This window comes from Sus scrofa, chromosome 18, assembly GCF_000003025.6.
Source record: "Sus scrofa isolate TJ Tabasco breed Duroc chromosome 18, Sscrofa11.1, whole genome shotgun sequence".
Lineage (NCBI taxonomy): Eukaryota > Metazoa > Chordata > Mammalia > Artiodactyla > Suidae > Sus > Sus scrofa.
The window spans coordinates 11,044,073-11,066,730 of NC_010460.4; the positions used below are offsets into that span (position 1 = coordinate 11,044,073).

The 22,658-nt window shown below is 40.1% G+C and overlaps 2 protein-coding genes across 7 annotated transcripts in view; one reads left to right on the forward strand and one right to left on the reverse strand.

The window, feature by feature from the left end:
* Window positions 1-1,293, forward strand: part of SVOPL (SVOP like) — a 76,649-nt gene extending 75,356 nt beyond the window's left edge. For all 3 annotated transcript variants that reach the window (XR_002340283.1, XR_002340282.1, XM_021078780.1), the window contains one exon: window positions 1,076-1,293. Coding sequence is in view for 1 of the 3 variants with exons in the window: in XM_021078780.1 (XP_020934439.1) it covers window positions 1,076-1,087 (12 nt within the window). In the remaining 2 variants the exon portion in view is untranslated. The remainder of the gene's footprint in view (window positions 1-1,075) is intronic.
* Window positions 11,139-22,658, reverse strand: part of TRIM24 (tripartite motif containing 24) — a 96,545-nt gene continuing 85,025 nt past the window's right edge. For all 4 annotated transcript variants that reach the window (XM_021079187.1, XM_021079186.1, XM_021079188.1 and 1 more), the window contains 6 exons: window positions 21,883-22,051; window positions 19,535-19,863; window positions 18,445-18,577; window positions 16,719-16,793; window positions 14,210-14,359; window positions 11,139-13,398 (listed from right to left, as the gene is read on the reverse strand). In XM_021079187.1, the coding sequence (XP_020934846.1) occupies window positions 13,189-13,398; window positions 14,210-14,359; window positions 16,719-16,793; window positions 18,445-18,577; window positions 19,535-19,863; window positions 21,883-22,051 (1,066 nt within the window). In that variant the 3' untranslated portion in view covers window positions 11,139-13,188. The remainder of the gene's footprint in view (window positions 13,399-14,209; window positions 14,360-16,718; window positions 16,794-18,444; window positions 18,578-19,534; window positions 19,864-21,882; window positions 22,052-22,658) is intronic.

Below are 22,658 nucleotides of genomic sequence, written 5' to 3' on the forward strand. Positions count from 1 at the left end.
GAAAGTTGAGTGACTTGTAAAGGAAAACACTAAGATAGGGTGTGACTGGAATTTAAACTTATTGCAAAATTAAGTGATGCTAAACCTTATGCTAATTTTCCATAGTGGTTTTGTTTTAAAGGTAGTAAGAATACATATAAAATGAAACCAGGCTTACCAGCTAACCTGCTTTATGGATTTGCCATTCAAGCCATCTCCACATTCCCTCTCCTTTTTTTCACTAGGACTTGGAATTAGTATTGTAGTGAAATAATTTTGCAGGTCTGTTGACGAGACGCACTGCTTCCGGTACCTTACAACTTCAACCTGTGGATCCAGTAAATACAGTTCTATGGGCATATAGGCCTTGATGGCTCTGCCTGCCAATGTCTTTGGGCAAATCTTAAAAGGGTGTACAGGTATATATCTCAGTGTCGCGAGCACTTAACATAGCAAACTACCTGGTTTCTGATGTAGTAAAACTTCGAGAAATGTTTAAAATATGCGAACATTTTAAACTTTCAGTAATACAGACAGTATCCCCAATAATGTGTTTTTTTTGTTTTTGTTTTTTTCAGGGCCGCACCCACAGCATATGGAGGTTCCCAGGCTATGGGTCCAATTGGAGCTACAACTGCTGGCCTACACCATAGCCATAGCAACGTGGGATCCAAGCCATGTCTATGACCTACAGCACAGCTCAGGGCAACGCAGGATCCTTAACCCAGTGAGTGTAGCCAGGGATCAAACCTGCGTCCTCCTGGCTGCCAGTCAGATTTCGTTTGCACTGCACCACAACGGGAACTCCAGTATCTCCCATAATGGGAATGAACCAATCTGGTCAATAGTTTAAGAGTAGTTAAGTACACTTCAGAATTACTCTAAGGAACTTATATTTTGATCACACAATTGCACGAGAATAACTGAGTCATAAAGGTACCTTTGCACTGTCAGGTACACAAGGGTAACTGCTAGGATCTTCATTCCTTCTCAGCTTATTATTAAAGAACCTTCTAGCACTAGTTTTTAGTGCCAAAGAGCTGAATGTAAATGGAGAAAAATTAAATTGTATTAATTAAATTACTTCTTGTTCCAGCAAATTAAATGAAGACCTGCAAACCTACATCTACCAGAGAAGAAAAATGCATTTTTATCTTCACAGAGAGCTGAAGAACATTTTTTTAAAACCTGATTTAATTTCTGTATGCTATTCGTTAATTAAGAAATTATTTTGACACATCAGACATGAGAAAAGAATAAGTTAGTTAGAAGAGATCGATACTTTTATAAAATAATTAAGGTTGGAAGGGTGTATCTGGGAGATGGGTGGAGGAGGGTGGCTTTTTCTGAAATTTGTTAATGTTTATACAAATAACAAATCTCAGACAAAACATATCTGACATTCTCCCATGAGGTTTATAGCACAACTTGGACTGAAATTTTGCAGCTAAGACATGAATTGAGGTGGTATTATTAAACGTTTCAAAACAGAAATCATCAAATTCACAATTAAAATTAGCATAAATTGCAACCTCCATGGTTTAAGCGTTTTTCATTAATATCCCTAAAATAATATGCTTAAATTCATTTGAGTCTTGTATGTAATAACCATAGAAAGTGAGAATAAAGTAATCCACATTCTGTTTCTACTGTAATTTCATAGGGGCACTATGATTCCCATGATGCAATTTTAAAAAACAAAATCAGAGTACAGCAAGCTTTCCCACATCATGTAATCATATGCCCTTTGTGAAGCGACTGTGTGCATGCACGGTCATACCTGTGCACACAGGAATGCTGTGGAAGGAAAACCCCCAAGCTTTGACACTGAGATTTAGTTTTCCTCCTCAGGCTTCTGTGCAGACTTCTGAAACTGGGATCCCCAAAGACCTGACTAAACTCCGTTTTGCAGTGGAAAAGGAAAAACTTGCTTGCTACCACAATGAAATGCCTTAGCCCAGCAAACTATGTGTATGACAGCGTTTATACCACTGCTTCAACATGGGTACAAATCATTCCCACTTGAAACACAGGCACAAATGGCTTGAAGTCAGGAAAGCTTTTCTAGAAAGGGCCTAAGAGGAAAGAAACATTTTAGACTTTGAGCTACATACGGTCTGTCACAGCCTCAGCTACTTCCCTCCATGCCAGCCTTTAAAAATGTAAAAAAAATAGTAGCTCTCAGGCTAAGGAGGCCATAGGTTGAATTTCGTTCACAGGTCCTAATTTTGCTGAAATAAGTTTCGAGGCCCAAGATGGAGCCAGTCCTGTCCAGGTGCCACCTTTGCAAACGACAGCTACATAGATTTCACAGCCCTGTAAATGCTCTGCTTGACCAGGACCACAGAAAATCCAGTTGGCAAAACAGCAAGTCAGCTCTGGGCTCTGTACTCACCTCCTTGGTTCTTATTTACCCTCCTGCCTTCAGCCCCGTGTTGCAGTTCTTCGGGCCCTTGCACATGCAGACTGCCTGCTTTCAGGAAGTGTCAGCGTTTGTCTGGGTTCCCTAAATTGTCTTCTTTGGTCATCTTTAACAGTCTTTGGTGAGAAGTCGGGATCCAAAGCTGACTGTGCATGGCCTGCAGGAAAAGACACCCAGGCAAGGAACACTACTCTGAACCCTCTGTGTTCCCTGGGACTCTCCCGGGAATCGAGGGCAAGGTTCACGTTTGGATTTGAGCTGTTTGCATCCACACAGCTCTGATCCAAACGAATAGATACACTTCCCCCCGAAGTTCCATGGTAATAACACTGGGACCCCACAATGAGTGGCAGTAGTTAGGGGATGCAAAAACAAGGCCACAGCATCAAGTGCTGGCAGACTTGGAGAACTAAGACACAAGAAATTAGAACTGTTCAAATTAATGGCACAACAAAAGCTAAGAAGCGTGAGGCAGACTATCGGAAGTCACTAGGCTGTCTGTCACTTCTACAAAGAAATGTTCTCATTTAAGGATTAAATAGATCAACTGCTAATGGGAATCTGGAAGCCAAAGCTGCAAGACTGGTGGGCATAGTTAAAGCACTCCAAAGATTTAAGAACATGTGCCACCGAAATCTAAGGCTCCTGTGCTGAGGTGGTCATGGAATGGGTTAGACTGACACTGGACCACCTGCCAATCTCAAAAAAAAAAAAAAAAAAAAAAAAAGGTTCTGTGCAATGAGGTATACTGTAAAATACAACAATATCACCAACCTAACAGAACATCCCTCTTCGGTATTAAATTGGCTCCCAGACACCAAGATTTAGCTAAGAAACAGGAAGGTGGACAATTGAGCACTCTGCCTTCCAGCACACCTGCTTATTTTGTGTAACCATTGTGGTACTGGACGCTGTGGGTATCTACAAAAAAAGCGGCAAAATTTCACGAAGACAACCTAACATCACAATGGCCATTGTGGGAACATTCCAATTAGACACTGCACTTCAAAGTAAGAGTTCCCAAATCAACAACCAAAATGAGATACCGATTCTAATTGGTATGCAGAAGCCTCCAAAAGGCTCCGAAATTCAGGTGTTCCTGTCGTGGCTCAGAGGAAACGAATCTGACTAGCATTTATGAGGACGCAGGTTCAATCCCTGGCCTCGATCAGTGGGTTAAGGGTCCAGCGTTGCCGTGAGCTGTGGTGTAGGCTGCAGACATGGGTTTGGATCTGGCGTGGCTGTGGCTGTGGCATAGGGCAGCAGCTACAGCTCCGATTTGACCCCTAGCCTGGGAACCTCCATATGCCGAAGGTGTGGCCCTAAAAAGACCCAAAAAACACATAAAAACACACAAAAGCCTCCAAAATTTCAAAATAATTTCATTGAAAGAGTCAATGCAAAGCCTAATGAAAAATTTAAACACAAAACAAGACTGATGTAACTCTTAACAGTTCTTCTCTATCACTGTCTATTCCTCCTCTTAATTGAACTGCCTTTCCACAGTAAAGAGACAAGATCAAAACCAAAGATCCAACATAACTTTAAAACTGTTTTAAAATTGCTGCAGTTCCAAGACAAATCTGCTCCCCCTGCCCACCCTGAACACCCCTGTAAGTACTCCTATCTCTAGCCAAGGAGAAACTAAAAACTAACAGAAAACTCTGTCCAATTGTGGTAGATACCAGACGTATTGGGAACCCCACTCATGGGTGTCTACAGAATGGGCTCCTGGCAAGGCTGGCACAGCCAGCCCAAAGTGAGACTTCCTACAGAGTCAGCTCTTCTTGATCCCTGTAGTTCTTGGGTCTAAAGAGCAATTTCACATCCTTTCCCTTCTCAATTCAGGCTCTTGAAAATATGGTTTTGGGAAGCCAGCAGCCATTGATCCTTTCTCTCCCGGCTCAAGCATCAGGCCCCAAAATATGGTCTGACAAAAGTGTCCGCTGCATCCCATTTGCAGCTAGCTGAGTACCAACTGTTGCCAGCTCTCAGAAGGGTCTAAGTACTTCCCTCTCTTGGCTACCTTTGGGACTCGCCCTGGATCTTGGGAGGGTAGTATCTTTGGGAGTTGTTCAATACTGCCAGCAATAGTTACCATTTGTCCAGATTGAAACTTGACAAGGTATTTGAACAGAATTTTAAAAAATTTAATGCTCAGGGACTTCCTGTTGTGGTGCAGCAGAAACAAATCCAATTAGGAACCATAAAGTTTCAGGTTTGATCCCTGGCCTCACTCAGTGGGTCAACATCTGGTGTTGCCAGGAGCTGTGGTGTAGGTCACAGACATGGCTCAGATCTGATGTGGCTGTGGCTGTGGTGTAGGCCAGCAGCATCTCTGATTGGATCCCTAGCCTGGGAACCTCCAGATGCCACAGGTATGCCCCCCCCCCAAATATTTAATGGTCAGAAATTAGCCTACGGGGAGGCTGATACTCAGTTATATAGAAACTGTTTAGGTCCTCTCTCCTCTAAGCTAAAAATAAAACTGTGTATCCAGAGGGGAGGAAAATATATTCCAAACAACCCTAAGTCTAGAACATAGGAATCTTGTGATTCCTATCTTAGCTGAAGATCTTCTCCCTGATAGAAAGAAGCAAACTGAAGACAAGGTAGTTGGATGGGTGGGCCAGCTCCATGTTACCTATAGCCCCAATTAACTGTCTTGTCTTACACATTGAGTCTTTTTAAGACCAGAAAAAGTCCACCTTTTCTTTTCACTAATTACAAAAGCTACCCCCTGTTCATCTCAAAAGGCTTGCAGGTATCGCAAAAATTCTGGTTCTAGGCAATAAAAATCTTGGAGGAAGACGCATTCTTTCTCAGCGCCTCTGAGAAGGGTCTTTTCAAGGAACTGAGGGACATCTCTTTGGAAGGCAATGCCAGATCCAAGCCATGTCTGCAACCTACACCACAGCTCACAGCAATGCCGGATCCCTAATCCACTGAGCGAGGCCAGGATCGAAACCGCAACCCTGTGGTTCCCAGTCAGATTCCTTAACCACTGAGCCATGACGGGAACTCTGAAAATAAATCGTTGGAAAGGAATTTTATGTGTGATCAAGCTGGCTGACTGGAATGGATTTAAGTTCTAAAAACCAGTGAATTTTAACATCTAAAGTACACTGGTGCAGAATTAGAATTTGGATTCTATTAAAGTTTTCTTAGATTATTGGTCTGTCTTAATAAGAAATTGTAAGTAAAGTGTTTTCTTTGAGTAATCTGCCTAGAAAACAAAGCTTCTGTGTCTTACCCAATAATTTATTGTGCTTCATGTTGTCTTTGCCAATCCTTTGACTACTTAAGAAAACCCGGTCTTCTTAATGTTAAAGCTCCCAGTCCCATACTATGCCTCTGAAGTCACTTCAGTTAAATGGCTGTTTTTGACAAACTCCCCCAAAGTCAAATTCTAAATGAAGTGGTTTTGACCTTGAGTTAACTTCGGGATTTTCCAGAGAACCACTGGAAGATGTCAAAAGATGTTCATTCTCCTTAAAGAGAAATGTAAAACTAATTAGGTTCGTCTGATACGTTAAATAGGAAGCAGAGTCAAATGAGAAGGGATGTTTAACCTTCTCGGGTTACATTTGTGTGGGTATATGCGATTGTACACCTCTCTCAGCTCTTTCACCGTGTCTTGTCATGTACAGACAGTTATTATTTTACTCTGATCCTTCAGCAAAAAGGATCAAGTACTTGGGACCAGACACTACTGTCGACTTGCAAGGTGTCAAAGCACAACGGATGAAGCCTCTGACCCCTGGTCCTATGGAAACACGAGCCCTCAGAGCAGTAGCCCACATCAAGACAGCCTGCTTTCTCAGAGGATACCAGGTCAAAAATGATTCTGCCTTTCCTGGAAATCCTTTTCCTAATTCGTAAACCACCAAAGTCTTTATGAGGCTGCATTGCTCTGGCATGGAAAAGGAACTGCATTAGTCACATTCCTTAGGCCCTTAAAACTGCGTATAATCCAAACATATAAGGTTAGACTTGCTGTGATGTTGGGGATCCTGGAGTTATTTCCCCCGATTGCCAATGCCTCAGTTTCTCTGGAACAAGCTCACTGGATACCTCTTTCTGGAGAAGTACAATCATACATTATACAAAATACAGAGGACAACTGGCTCAAGAAGTGTCCCCCTCTTTCAGATAATTCCTTGACTTAATGGATTCCAGCTGGTTTGGGACATGGAAACCCTGGCTCAGGAACACTCTTCAATCCATGGGCATTATTCTGATGCTAAAAACTATTGCTGCCCTAATATGCTGTGTTCTCAGGAAGGTTTTACATGCACCTATGCAGCCACGGACCAGCCAACACATCATCTGGCCAGAACAACCAGAGAGAACAGAAGAACATAACCAAGGCCAAGAGTATGAGCCTGAAATCTCTTCCGTTACACGAAGCCCCAAAGAGGAAATGGTTACGAGAGTCACACTACAACAGACATTTTTGATCAAAAATTCTCAAATGGTCAAGACGATAATGAAAAGGTGCTATTACTGGGAGTTCCCGTCATGGCTCAGTGGTTAACGAATCTGACTACGAACCATGAGATTGCGGGTTTGATCCCTGGCCTTGCTCAGTGGGTTAAGGATCCGGTGTTGCCGGGAGCTGTGGTGTAGGTCGCAGACGCGTCTCAGATCCTGCGTTGCTGTGGCTGTGGTGTAGGCCGGCGGCTACAGCTCCAATTAGACTCCTAGCCTGGCAACCTCCATATGCTGAGGGTGCGGCCCCAGAAAAGGCAAAATAAATAAATAAACAAAAGGTGCTATTACTGAAATAAATTTCTAGCGCAAGGTGGAGCCCCTCCTTCGAGGAGTGCCACTTAAGCAAAATAAAAGTTAAACGACTTTCATGTTCCAATAAGTGCTGTTTGACAGAAATGTCGTATATCCAGTCAGCCAACCCCCAAACGCCAAGCGACCTCTGGGCTCCATACTTTTTGCCTTGTTCCTTATTCTTTACCCTGTAAAAACTGCCTGCCTTCCCTGTTCTGCTGTTCTCTGAACCCTCGTGAATGGAGATGCCCTCTTCATGAAACGTTAAATACAGTTTGTTTGGAATACCTACCCTGGCGTCTTTAATCATTTCATTAGTTTTCAGACCTTGGTGGACTTTTTAGAAATTTTAGGTCAAAACATTTTTGATGCAAAGATGTCTTGGCTGCGTGTATACGGTCAGGCAAACAACCTGTGACATATCATAAATGAAAACTCCAAAGATCATATTAGTAGCAATTTATAATGAAAATGAAAAGATAGCAGTATTGAGAACCACGGTCGACCACTGACACAACTCAAGCTTCAGTAATTTCCCAAGGATTTCAGGAACTTTCAATACTTGTGGGAAGTCACCTGAATTAAGATATTTTAAAATGTTGCCTAGCACTGCCTAGGACCCAAGCTTCCTAGAAAAACACTCATTTGGTCTACAGCAACTTTATCAACATAATTTTAACTGAAATACTGAAAGAAATGTCCAAAATCCCTTATAAACTCTGGTACATTGCTTACCTTAGCAGCACAGGCACTAGCAGAAACGGAAGTCAACCAATTTCGGGTTTACCTTTCAGAACTCATAAAAGACAACACTGTGATGAAGTAACACAAGCGGAATCTTTCTACAGGCATGTTGTGCTTTATGCAATAAGACGGAGGTTGACTTTGTCTGAATCTAATAGTTTTTTGGGTTTGGGTTTTTTTTTTTCCTTTTAGGGATGCCGGTGTGGCATACAGAAGTTCCCAGGGTAGGAGTCGAATTGGAGCTGCAGCCAGCTGCAGGGCCACAGCCACAGCAATTCAGGACCTGAGCCCCATCTGTGACCTACACCACAGCTCACAGCAACGCTGGACCCCTGTCCCACTGAGCGAGGCCAGGGACTGAACTCGTGTCCTTACGGATGCTAGTTGGGTTCGTTATTGCTGATCCACAACCGAACTCCTCTAACAGTTCCTCTAATAGAAGAGAATTTGATTGATTCCTGTCTCTTCAAAGCAGTCTAGAGTGGCCAAAAAAAAAAAAAAAAAAAAAAAAGAAAAAAAAAATCCTTCTGTAATGTAAATGCCAAAACCTTTTATCTTGGACTTTTTGGATCCTGGGCTTTCTTAAGATACACCTTCATTAGTAAATGCCTTATGCAATCAGATTAAAGAAACAGAATCATAAGCAAAGCATGCTAACTGGTGACTTACTGAGCTTGTTGCCACTCCTCTTCTTTCCAAGGAGCAAGACCGATTTCCTTTGGGACCACACACCACTTCTCAGGTCAGTACATTCCCGACATGCTCAACTCTGGGTGATCCTTATATTCTATCCCCTCCCCTCAACGACAACCAGGTTTCAGCCATTGGTTCTGGACTGAATTTTCTGGCTCACCTGACTTGGTTTAAAAAGTAGCAGAGAACATGGGTAAAGAATTCACCTTCACGGAGTTCCTGTCATGGCTCAGCAGAAATGAATCTGACTAGCATCTGTGAGAACACAGGTTCGATCCCTGGCCTTGCTCAGTGGGTTAGGGATCTGGTGTTACCATGAGCTGTGGTGCATCTCAGACGAGGCTTGGATCCAGCACTGCTGTGGCTGTAGTGCAGGGCAGCAGCTACAGCTCTGATTTGACCCCTAGCCTAGGAACCTCCATATGCCTCAGGTGCAGCCCTAAAAAGACCAAAACAAACAAACAAGAAGAATTCACAAGTATATTCCTGCATGGTTAGATGCTATTAAAATAGACTTTCTTCCATACCACATTTGAAAATGTAGGAAAGAAATTATTTTGCTAAATGTTTAGCTTGTCATGTCCAAGAAAGCATGTTTTTTAAAGGACTCGATTATGACTTTGTTATTCCGTTTAAAAACTCATTTAAAAATCAAATAGAAGGCTATTCCCACCCCCATCAATTTAAGACCTATTTGATATACAAAAGTTTTAAAAATTGTTCTAACATCTGAGAATCACAACTTTCCAAACTTTATAGGTGAAATTAACACAGGTAAACTTTTAAAGTGGCTTGTAAACTCCCTGCTGTGTTCCCCCCACCCCCTTCTTCCAACAGGCTTCAGACAAGTAGAATTTTTCATGGCCTCTTTGGTTCTCCTACTGCCAGGGTGTTGGGTTCGTTCAGGGGAGCAGGAAACAGTGACTTACCTCCTGGTGAAAACACATGCGTTAGGGCTTTTTTTCCTCTTAAAAGCTTTCCTATTTATGGACTAGTAGCTCTTCCCTATATGTATCAGTTTTACAGAGGAGCATACAAAGGTAGTCATGGAAACTCAAACTCGTTAATAGTCTACTGCATGACATACAGTCATTTCTCAGTTAACAATTCCTCTTTGTGGTAAAATATTCACAGTTTATATCCACCATAGATGATACTGATTAAATCAAAGCACCAGTTGACTCCCCCAAATTAAAAATAACCACAAAGACCTCTGCCTCAGATGTCCTTCACAATCAGCAAAACCTTCATGGGGGAGAGACCTGTGGTCTGACTGACTGGCACTATTCTGACTCAAGAACATGAGCCACCAACACGAGAATTATGACTCGGTAAGTTCACGCCCAAGATGAAGGGGCAATACATATAAAAGACATGACCTATTAACTTACATGAGGTTCTAAAATGCTTAAAAAAAAAAAAAAAAATATATATATATATATATATATATATATGCATGGTTATTTAAAAGGAGGGCCTCTATTTCCTAAGAAGTTAGATTGTTGAACTCACAGTTATGTCCGTAATTTAAAGGTCAATGAGATCACACAATTTCTTTCATTCATAACAGATACAGAGAAGCAGAAAGTAAATACAGCTTCAGTTTAAACCTAAAAACCTTTTGCTCCTATGCAGCAATCTACTTTTGGGATTCAGGTTCATTGGTAGATCAGGCCTCAACAATAGTTCCCCTCCTTTCATTGCCTAACTAGTCTCTCCATGGAACCCAAATTTAAAAGTTTAAAACACTGCAGCAGCACAGAAATTTGAAATGCAAATCCACAAATGGAGAAATTGGCTATACACTCACCCTTTGGACTGTGGAGTGAATCCTAAGCAGAGTGAAAGCACTGCTAAGTTATGTTACATCAATAGTACTGTGTAGGAGTAAAATGTGAGGTCTATTCTTGGCAAAGTCTAAACTTGGAAAAGAAAGTAAAATTACCAAAGGAAGAGCACATTTTCCCTTTGGCACCTTCCAATGTGCTACACTTCCATTCAGAAAAGATAAGCAGGGCCTGTTCAAGGACAAAATACATTAGCACTGTCAGATGCTAACGTACAATAGTGTTTCAAATAGGGTACACACTATCTAATTAAGCCTAGGCCACAGTCATGTTAAGTCGCTGTGTACTGGGTTTTTTCATTGCTAGAAAGATCAAATGCATGGCACCTGAGAAAGCTTTCCATGAGTTGAACTGAGTGAATTCTAGCTGCCACATAGCCAGCTCATCCTGTGACGACATTCAGTATTGGGGGTCCTGCAGCTATGACACAAGGCTATTGGTTTTTAAATACTGAGGGAGATCTCCTGGAGTTCTTTAAGGTCAAGGTTGCCTGAATTGCACTGACTTTCCCGGAGAATGCTCTCCAAATGGGCGTGTGGTATAGTCAGACTCATAGCTTACCTCTTATTTTAAGGATGACTGTGCTGGGATCCACCTGGGCACACAGGTGCTTGTTACAATAAGGTCATAGGACTTCAGTTTTAAAGACCATTAAAAAACTGCTATTTGGAGAGAGAAACATTTTAATATGTATAATGTTTGATTACAGGAAAGATGGGTTTCAACTGCCTTTCATTCAGCAAAAATATGAGAAAGGTGAAAGAGAATACTGCTCTGAAAGATTAATACGGCACTGAAAATAACAGTGTAAGTTCTGGGTACATTAGTAGAAATTCTGGCTCAAATGCATTTAGGAAATTACACATTTTTCTCTGTTAAGTGCTACTTCCCTTTGTGATCATCCTCAAAATCGATCCGTGTTGCCTGCTTTAACTCAGGAGACAAGTACGGAAGAAAAAAAATGTCAGAGGAACAATACAGTCTAAGATAACAACAATAAACTTACTAGCAGAATTACCATAGCTGCTGTGCTAAAAATGGTGGAGCAAAAAAAGATAAGCGGTAAATTTTGTTAACTTCTTTGGAGAATGTCAAATGCATATTCAAAACAATAAAACCACAACAACTACCCTGAAAAACCGATTTTGAAAATTAAGACGTTTTAAGCATTTAATACATGATTGATATATTGTGGACTAAACCTAAGTTTACTGCCAAGAAGTTATTTTCTCATTTTATCTCTAGCAGTATCTGAAAACCCAGTGACTTAGCCACAGAATACTTTCAAATGTCTATTTTAGGAAATGATGCTATGTGGGTAAAAGCAAGTCCTCTAGGTTGAATTCGTGAGAGATGACATGATCCAAAGGGTAAAAATTCTTCGAAGTCAGCTCTATTTTAATTCTATCAGCCGAAAGAGAAAAATTTCCTCCTTTACTGTTTCATAAATAGAGGTTTACTTTGGCAAACAAAGAAGTCCACATGTAAATGTTACTGTCACATGTTAGATTAGCACGTGGCACAAAATTTTCTTCTATCTTAATCTCATCTCCTTCTTTGACATTAACAAGTAAAGGGAATGAATGAATGTTAAAGTAGCTCTGACCCATTAAGAATATACTTGCCCTCAGAAGACAGGTCTTTTGTATCTCTATTAAGAGAACGAAAATGAAACCCAGAATTAAGTTAGATCAAAGACTCAATTTGACAGTTTGACTCTGAAAAATAGGAAATAAATGCTTCTGAAAAAAATTTTTCAGTCTAATTCCTTCCGATTGCCTGGCCCCAAATTCTACAACACACTTTCATCCGGAATTATGAAGACAGATGAAAACCACAAAAACTATTCCCTTTCAGGGGAATTTATATTTAATGCCCAATAGGGTTTAAGTTGAGGAATCCTGACATCGCATATGGCATACACTGCTGTATTTCAAATTCTGAGAAGTTCCACTAAAAGCCATACTGCAAACAATTGAGTCTTATTATAAAAGGGTCACCTGCACAGTTAAAAGGCAAACAACAAACCACACAGACACAGAGCAAAACCAAACAAGTACACTTACTTCCACAGCAGAAGGTAAGACTTAGAAACGTATGAAAAATGGCCTTGAAAACCTGCTATACCAAACACCTCTAGAGACAAGAAAAAAACAAAAACAAAAATCAAACATTCGTTTTCCTGCTTTTTTTTTAATACAGTTGCCATCTTACATGATATACTATCAGGTGCTTCGTAGTAGCATCTAATCTACTTTTTCGTTGCACCAGTGGGCATTCTAGGATAGAACTCTTTCTTACCACTCACATTCATGGAGTACTGCTCTCAAGTACAGTACACCTAACTCATGGGTTGGTCCATAATTAATGGGTAGTGGTATTTTCTAAAAATGGGTTAATGCACACATCCAAGCCATTAAACTTTCAATTTAGAGTTCATACAACATCTATTTCCTTTCTAGAATAGCTATCGCTCCAGACTGCAGTTTGAAATCCAATACGTGGGGAAAATGTCTTTTGTTGCTGATGCTTCTTTCTTTCTTCCTTTTCCTTCCTTCCTCTTCTTTGTTCTTTCTTGTAAGGTTAAAAGAAATGGGTTATTAAGAAAATCAAGTCTAGCAAACATCAAAAACTTAAAGAGTGGTCACAAACTCTTCTTGGTAATGATGTTAAATTACTGACAAAAATCTAAAAACCAGCATGGGCCAGTGGTGCTGCTTATTTAAGCAACTGGCGTTCTTCTATGCTTTTGAGGCGTTTCTTCCGGGGCTGTACAAAGTCATCATCTGAGTCGTCACTAAATTTATTATCTTCTGATTCATTCCTGAATTCTAGTTTGGGAAACTTTTTTTCCGGGTAAAGGTTCTTCAGAAGTTCTTCAAAATAGCTTTCAAGTTTTATACCGGCATTGGCTACTTCTGAATCAGGCTGTTGAATAAAAGCAAAAATATTATTTAGAAAAATCTGTAGATAATCAATAAAAGTAGTAGATTTCTCCCATTTTTGTTCCCTTTTAACTCAAGACTACAAATGCCAGTGGAGTGTTTTGGGGAAAATGTGTATGTACAGTATTGCTATAAAGTAAATGACAGTCAGGAGCTAGACAAAGTCTAGAGAAGATCAGATAAAAAGTAAATAAAAGGCCTTGACTCATCTGGATTATTCTACGAGGGGTGGTAGTCGGAGATTACCAAAGAGAGATCAAAGAGACACCATCATCACAGAATCAAGTAACAGGTATTTTTAAGAACAGATCAAATGAAATGTGGAACTCTGGAATGAGAGACTAACACAGAACCAACCCCCTCACCCCCCCCCCCAAAATCAGCAAAAGGCTGTAAGTCTGACTGATAAACTGACTGATGACAAAGTTTTGGGGAAAATTCTTAAGAACTTATTCCACATTTCAATATCAACATCACAAAGACTAAAGTTTGAAAGTGCCATATTTCAAGAAATAAAGGTGATAATGAGAATGACAAAGAATACTTTTGGTTTAGAACCAATATTTTCTAAGCTGGTTTCAAGCTGTCAGCTGTAATTCGCATTTCCCTTCACCACATAATAAACCTTCGAATATACATGCGGATAAAATCTTCCTAATTGCCTCTTTCACTCCCTGACAGACTTGAACTTTGGAAATAATACGCTACCAATGATAGTATCTTGATCTTGGTTGCTGATAAGCTATTTGGTTTAGTGTTACTCTCACATTGCTATTATTATTCTTCCTTCTCACCTCATTGAATTCGGCACAGTTTTGAAAGATCAATCTAAAATCAGCTACAAAATCTTCAGGCTTTGTATACATGGAATAATCTTCCTGTAGTCTTTTCTTGATGGTTGACAAGTCCATTGGGTTTTTAATTATTTTATAATAATCAGGCACCTTTCAAAAGAAATGAGATGCTGTAATAAATAACTAAATTCTACCTGGTCCTAAATAAATTCTATAAGAAGTAGCATAAAATTCTTATTTTTCTCACTGCTTTTCTCTGTTCTATTTTGTCATTGACAAGGCAATCTATTCAACAAAATTTACAAATGCCTACAGGCTTCCACACACTGATAAATGTTTTGTGTCGCTTTCATCAAAAATTCTCCCCAGGAGTTCCCATGGTGCCTCAGCGGTAATGAACCCAACTAGTATCCACAAGGATGCAGCCTCACTCAGTGAGATAAGGATTTGGTGGTGGTGTGATTGTCGCTGGCAGCTACAGCTCTGACCCCCGGCCTGGGAACTTACCTATGTCATGGGTGTGGCTGTAAAAAGACCAAAAAGAAAAAAGAAAAGAAAACAAAACAAAACAAAAAACCAAAACAACAACCCCGAAAACCCCACCCAAATTTTTTATTAGTTATTCCTTTTTATTTATTTATTTTTTTTGTCTTTTTGCCATTTCTTGGGCCGCTCCTGTGGCATATGGAAATTCCCAGGCGAGGGGTCTAATTGGAGCTGTAGCCGCCAGCCTAAGCCAGAGCCACAGCAATGAAGGATCCGAGCTGCGTCTGCGACCTACACCACAGCTCACAGCAACGCCGAATCGTTAACCCACTGAGCAAGGGCAGGGACCGAACCCGCACCTCATGGTTCCTAGTCGGATTCGTTATCCACTGCGCCACGACGGGAACTCCTATGAGTTATTTCTAATGAAAAAAACTTACCGCATTTCCCTCTTATTATTCTTCATCATTATTAAACAAAAAGCAATCACTAGAAAAAGCATTACTTCTAGTAAGATTTGACATGTTCTTGTTCCAAGTGTTCAGCAAGTGAGCTTTCTGAACCCCAGCTCTGCTACTCAATAGGGTACGACTTAATGAGTTACTTCATGTCACTGAAACTGTTCCTTCATATTTCAAATAGGACTAATTCCACCAGTCCCACAGGATGATGTATAGACTGAGATGATATATATTAAGAAAAAAGGGGGCTACTTTGCTGTTGCTGTTATTAATACCAAATGTTAACTGTAAGCTAACACCATAAAGAGCGCCAAACCTTAGGTTAAATTTTTAAGTGAATAAAGTTTTACTGACCTACTTTTGCCCTGCCTGTTTTGAGTACAACAGGCCCTTCCCCCTAAAAACGACTTACAGTGGAGCCTCGAACTCTGCAGGCACATGTATGCATTGATTTTTTTTCACTAAACTCACACTATAGCACTACCTGATCCATGGTGGGCTGATTCTGCAAACGGAAAGGCCCGGATGCAAGGTTACATGCCGCTTTCTAATCATGCAGAGCTGGTGCCCCAACCTCCTCACTGTTCTAATTAAGAGTTAACTGTATTGATTTTTCCTATCTCAAGTTCTCAAAACTTGTTTTCAAGAAATTTTAATTTTGCATAAAATTTTTAAAATTTATTGAACTGTACATCTATTAATTTTTAAAAGGAATTTCAGACATCAGAGAATAGAACAACACATTTTGAGTAGCAGGCCCTTACTAGCACCATTATAATGAGACTATGCATTAAAGTCACATCAAACTTCAACTACGAAGCCTTTTGAAGTCAATGGTAAACACATACACACACACACACACAAATACACCTCTCTTCTTCTACTGTTAAAAGTCTAGGAGTTCCCATCGTGGCACAGTGGTTAACGAATCCGACTAGGAACCATGAGGTTGCGGGTTCGATCCCTGGCCTTGCTCAGTGGGTTAACGATCCGGCGTTGCCGTGAGCTGTGATGCAGGCTGCAGATGCGGCTCGGATCCCGAATTGCTGTGGCTCTGGCATAGGCTGGCGGCTACAGCTCCGATTAGACCCCTAGCCTGGGAACCTCCATATGCCGCGGGAGCGGCCCAAGAAAAGGCAAAAAGACCAAAAAAAAAAAAAAAAAAAAAGTCTATTTATTGCTTGAAGTTTGGACCTATAAACTCAAATGTGTACAGAGAACTTTGAGGCAGGGGATCTTTATCTGAAATACAAAGTTTTTTTTCCCAACAGCTTAGGACATGTATGTAAAACTCCTGAGACAGAAACGATAGAAAGCATCCCAGAGAATAGCAGGTAAAATACATGAGATGAAAAGAAAGATTATATGAGAAACGAAGTTTTGAGCCACTTTGTTAACATTAAAATGTATTTAAGATCAAAGCATTCAGTATCTATTAATAAGCTTTACAGTTTGGATTAATGTAAGAAACTTACTACTGAAACAGAAACTAGATTTTCAAATCAAATTTCAGAAAAATCACCCCACTGTGCAAAAATGCACAAAATGACATTAATACTTACAGTTAGAGGAACTGGGTCTTGAAAAGCCAGGCTCATTTCATGGCAGTAAAGAAACAGAAGTAGACGTTCACACTTCTAAGCAACAAAAAGAAAGAAAGAAAATGAAAATACAATGAGATAATGAAGTCACAACTAAATTTTTGTTGTTACAGGTCAAAATACCTGAATAAAAATTAAAACTAGATGAATGTAAGAAAAATACTGATACTTGGAGCTGTGGTGTCGTCTCCTTTTTTATGGAGGCCTTATACCTATTTTCCTTTGGTTAGTGAATTTTCATAACATCCTACTTCATTATGTGATTTTAGTGGAATTAAACTTGTTATTTGAATTATTATCAATTTCACTTTTTTTGTCTTTCTGTTTATTTATTATTTTTTTGCTTTTTAGGGCTGTGCCTGCAGCATATGGAAATTCCTGAGCTAGGGGACGAATCGAGCTGCAATGACTGGCCTACACCACAGCCCATGGCAGCAGCAGATCCTGAAGCCACTGAGAGAGGCCACGGATCGAACCCACATCCTTATGGATACTAAGTTGGGTTCATGACCCACTGCCACAATGAAAACTCCCTTTGATGTCTTTTCCAATCATTCCTTGCAGTGTACTGTTTAATATTCTGGGGTGTATGTGAAAACATGAGAGCAGTCCCTATAATTATAGAACAAAAGCAGTTATCACTAGAAACCTTTAAGTTCCTTAAAAATAAATTTCCACGTATCTCTCCAATTTGTGTATTGAATTATTCGCCGTCAATAAAAGAAGACCACCCAGAGCTGGAGCCCTTTCCACGGCGTGTTGGGTCCTAAGGCCCCTCTCCGAAGGCGGATGGTTCTATCATGCACGCTCTGACTTCACTGCTTCTCAGTTTACCCGAGTAAGCAGGGTAGCAGTGGTAGTGCACGTTTCAGCCCTCTCCTGCACGACAACATTCACACTGATTGTTCTACTTAGTAACTGAGCAAAGGAGCTTCTTTAGTGATAAAACAGTCGTCATCATAACTGTACCTTTAAATGTTACCTAAATTAAACATTAGCTGGCTTAGAGGTATAAGCCTAGTACCACTTGGTGAAAGAATTTTCCCATTTCCAAGAAAAGTAAACAGAAAAGGCCAATTCTTTAGTCTTTTATGGCCATACCCTCGGCATACGGAGGTTCCCAGACTAGGGGTCCAGTTGGAGCTACAGCCACCGGCCCACGCCAGAGCCACAGCAATTTGGGATCCAAGCTGCATGTGCGACCTGCCCCACAGCTCATGGTAACACCGGATCCTTAACCCATTGAGTGAGGCCAGGGATCAAACCTGCATTCTCATGGGTAACAGTCAGGTGTACTAACCGCTGAGCCACAACGGGAACTCCATGGTGCCAATTCTTAACAAATTTTGAGGAAGAAAATATAACTGTAGCAGAAAATAAAACCAAAATTTACTGAAGTGGACTAAACTTTAAAGTCCAGACCACATGAAGTACCCTGTTCAATTATAGTATTTTAAGCTTCTAGAAAATGTATATATAGCACTGTGATTTTATTTAATTAAAAAAGTTACAATCTGCCACTACTTAAGATTCTTTTGTGTATGTGTGTGTGAGAAGAAAGGACTAAAGAAAAAAGAAGTCAGTATAAAATTTGATTGAAGGTACACTTCTTTGATGAAAGCACATCTCAATTACAATGGTGCATCTAACCAAAACGACTGTTTAATAGTCTGGGTTGGAAACTTACCCTTTTATCTATTGGTGTTAGTTTAACAAGGCCTTCAGTTTTCTTTTTTTCTGAGTTGTGACTGGGAGCATCACAATCATACTCAACTTCTGGTTTGGATAAGTCTCGGCAGAAAGTGCAAATCCACTCTCCACTGTTGGGGATAAAGCATTTGACTGAGTTCTTAATGCATCATTTCTGTCTTCACCTTCTCCCTAATCCCACCTCCTCCACGGCATCCATGATACACCATTACTTGTTTGGCATAAATTTTAAGCCCTGAGGATTTACCACATACACACGATGTACATGGCACCATGCTGAGAGCTTAACAGCAGAAGCACAACACAAGAGCTGAAGTGGTAAATGTTAGTCTAGTTAAGGAGGCATGAAATACATACACGAAGTAAACAACACAAGTGAACACACACATTAATCTATGGGTGATGTGAGGCACAAGTGACAAGCTCTTTTTCCAAGAAAAAGAAGCGCTCTTGGTTCTACTGTCATAACTTTGAAATTATAACGTAAATTCTTAAAAGTGCAGCCTTGAAAGAACTAAAAGGTCAACCCAGTGGATCTTCTTCATGTCACAGCGTCTATCTGTGGAGTTCCGCGGTGGTGCAGCAGGTTACGAATCTGACGGCGGTGGTGGAGGTCACAGCTGCGGCTCCGATTCGGTCCCTGGCCCAGGAAGTTCCATATGCTGCAAGAGCAGCCATTTAAAAAAAAAAAAAAAAAGAAAGAAAAAAAACAAAAAAAACAAAAACAAACCACAAGGATATAATAACACAGCTCAATGCCTGGCATGCACTAAACTATGGCAGTTGCTGTGCATAAGGACCATTGTTCTCTATGGTAACGTAACCCCCTTTAAAAGGGCCAGTTTTTGTTTTTGTTGTTTTTTCTTGTCAAAACAGAGTAGGTTTTTGAGAGAAGTACTGGGGATGGGAAACTGTATGTTGAAAAATTTTGGAGTATGAATTTATGCCACATAGACTTGCTTTTTTTTTTTTTACAGGGTTTTTATGTTACACTGCTCATCAAAACTTTATTGTGGTTATTATAGTGAGAGAAGGTACAGAAGAAAGAGAAGCAAGAGCTCTCTTACCTCGGAAAATTTGCCAGCGTGGGCACGTGACAAGACAGGTGGAATACTTTGGGACACTTCTCACAGCACAGGAGTTCCCCTCCGTTCTGACACACTGCACACCAGTCCTCATTGGGGTCGTCCTCTTTCCTTGTCTCTCCAACAAGAAGGGGGGACTTCTGGGAGGCATCCAGCCACTCTGACTTGCCAGTGGAGGAAGTTTCCTGGTGAAGCCCAGGTTGATCTCCTGTGCTATCAGGGGCGTCTGATCTTAGCACAGACTCCTCAGAAGCAGAGCTCTGACTGCTATTCAAGAGCAGGGACGTAAGTATGCTTCTTGGATAGTTGGTCTGCAAAGGCAAGAGGGAACACCCATGTGTGCATTTCTGAAATGGGCATGCTCTTGTTTTCTGAGCATGACTACGCTTCTGGACAGCAGACCGCTCACTCCTAAGCCCCCGGCTCGTTCAAAGCAATGTGTGACTCTGCATGAGACCAGAACATGCTTACAGCTAACTGTCCCTAATGGTACAGACAGGGGCCGCAACTGAAAAATATCTTCAGAACAGATCAGCAACAGTGAGGAGGTATGGAAAACACAGAAGAAAAACGTTTGGATCTGCTGATGGTTAAGAAGTGGAAGAATAGGGGGGTAGTACAGAAGTCATTCACATGAGCTGTAAATACGCCTTATAATAACTGTTAATTCCAATTACCTAAACACAAAACATGCCTATTGTAAATTTTTTTGTCATTCATAAAAAGGTGGAATTCCTATCCTGGCCAATGGGAAAAGGATCCAGTGTTGCCTCGAGCTGTGGTGTAGGTCACAGACATGGCTCAGATCTGGTGTTGCTGGGGCTGTGGCACAGGCTGGTGGCTACAGCTCCGATGGGACCCCTAGCCTGAGAACCTCCATGTGCCTTGGGTGCAGCCCTAAAAAGACATAAATAAATAAATAAATAAAATAAAAAGGTATACTGCTTTAAACCCTTAGAAGTAATTTCACTCCTCTAAGAGCCATTAATGAACCTAGGATGGTGAAAACTCCAAATTAATAACAGAATCTATTATATCATTAAATAGTTTTAAAATCTGAAGTAATAAATGGAGATTTAGTTAAAAGCATGGGTATATGACATCATTCCTTAGAGGCAATTATTTCCAAATTATTTAGCTTTTTCTTCTGCTAATTACTTCTATATTTCTAAATAACAGGGTATATAGGGTTATATTATAATTCTCAGGCTTTCAATTTGAAATATATTTTCAGTTTTAAATATACATATTTCCCCTAGAATGGGAGATTACATTTCTTCCTTCCTGGCTCTCCACACCCTCCTTACCCACACTTATACACCCATTCATAACATCCTCTTAACACAGTTTCATTAAGCACTGGTTTCCTTTGTTGGTGGGTGCCAGTTTAATTGTTTATAGCCAGCATCAATTCCCACTGGTCAATAACACTTCTGTACTGGTTAAGTATTCCGAAAAATCAATTTTGGTCAAAATGCATGTTTAGGTTATATTTAGGTATAGGTTTATATTTTAGGTAAATTTGTATTAAGGTATTTGTTCACATCATGATGACTACATATAAATACTGTTTATTGCATAACCACAAAATGTATGGTTACTGCACTTCCTTTTTCATCTTTTTGTTTTTCTTATGAGTCAATCATCCACTTATCTCTCTTTCTAGATGTCTATCTTGAAGTCATTCTGTCTCCAACAGGGCTTTAAGCTGCTTCTCAATATTGTCAAAACATTATTCTCCCCTGAAACATAGCCCTGGCAGAGTCTTCCATCCTCCTTCTACAGGGGGGTCCTGGCGGAGCTACTGTGCTGGGGACTCGCTACCCCGTCTCTGCCTTTCTTCTATATTAGATGCCATTTCTGGGATCCTATGGCTTCCTCTTTCTTGGTTTACTTCATTTTTGATGAAGCATATCCTCAAGTATCTTCCAGAGAATTAGTGCATGGAATTACAATTTTGAGACTCTCCATGCATGTCTAAAAATATTTAATCTTTACACATAGTTGATAATTTGCCTGGGTACAAAATCCTGGCTACAAAATACCTGTCCTCTCAAGTCCGCTATTTCTCTACTGTCTTCCAGCTTTGAGTGTGTGCTGAGGATGTGGTGACATTACGATGTCTAATCCATTAAATAAGATGTTTTTTCCTCTGGAGGCTTTTAGAATCTTCTGTTTTCCATCCATGTTTTTGTTTTAATTTACTGAGAGATTTCCTCAAATTCTGCAACCTTCAGACTATTTCCTTGCTTTTTATTTCCTATGAGCTATTTAAAAGTTCCTCTTATACCCCTCAAATAGAAATAGTATTGCAATCATAATATAATTACATTTTGAGGCCTAGATTCTTCATCTGATTCTTGCTTCACTATAACAACAGGAAAATCATAATTTTCAGGTGGTCCACTGTTTTCTTGTTTTATTCGGATTGGCTCCAACATGACCACTGGGACTTTGTGTGTAGAATCAGCTCCTGTTGGTTTGCTGGAAGAGCCAGAGCTGAAAGTATAAGAAAAAAGAAAGACTAAGAAAAAAAAATCTAAGAATGCTACTTTAAATATCTCAAAGCAAGGTATAACAAGAGCTTTAGGGAATAATCCTGCATCTTCATAGCAATGGTAACTATATTACATTAGCAATAAGTGACACAGAATTGATAATGCATCTCCTGTATGCAAAACAGTTTAATTAATGTATAAAAGATGTTCTACCTATTAACTTATCTAAATAAACAGTTACATTATATACCTGGAAAGATATTTCAATAAATTTATATAAAACCTATGTTAAAGGAAAACTGACTTCAATATCCTGAGGCTCTAAAATTGGGCAGATCTTAGAACGAGCATCTTTTTTTTTTTTTTTTTTTTTAGGTTTTCCAGTTTCCTTTGCGGGTCAGTGACAGAGATTTCTAGCTCACGTTAAAGATTTATTGTCACAAAGTGTGAAGAGAATTAACTAGGGACATAATTTATTGGTGTTCAACTATTTTAAAAAAGCCAGTGAGACAAAAGCCTTTTACAGATGGCTACTATGTTCTCACAAGATTGAAGGCAAACTTCCCCCCTTGCATATGCTTCCTTCCTATGGTTAGAAAATAAGAATC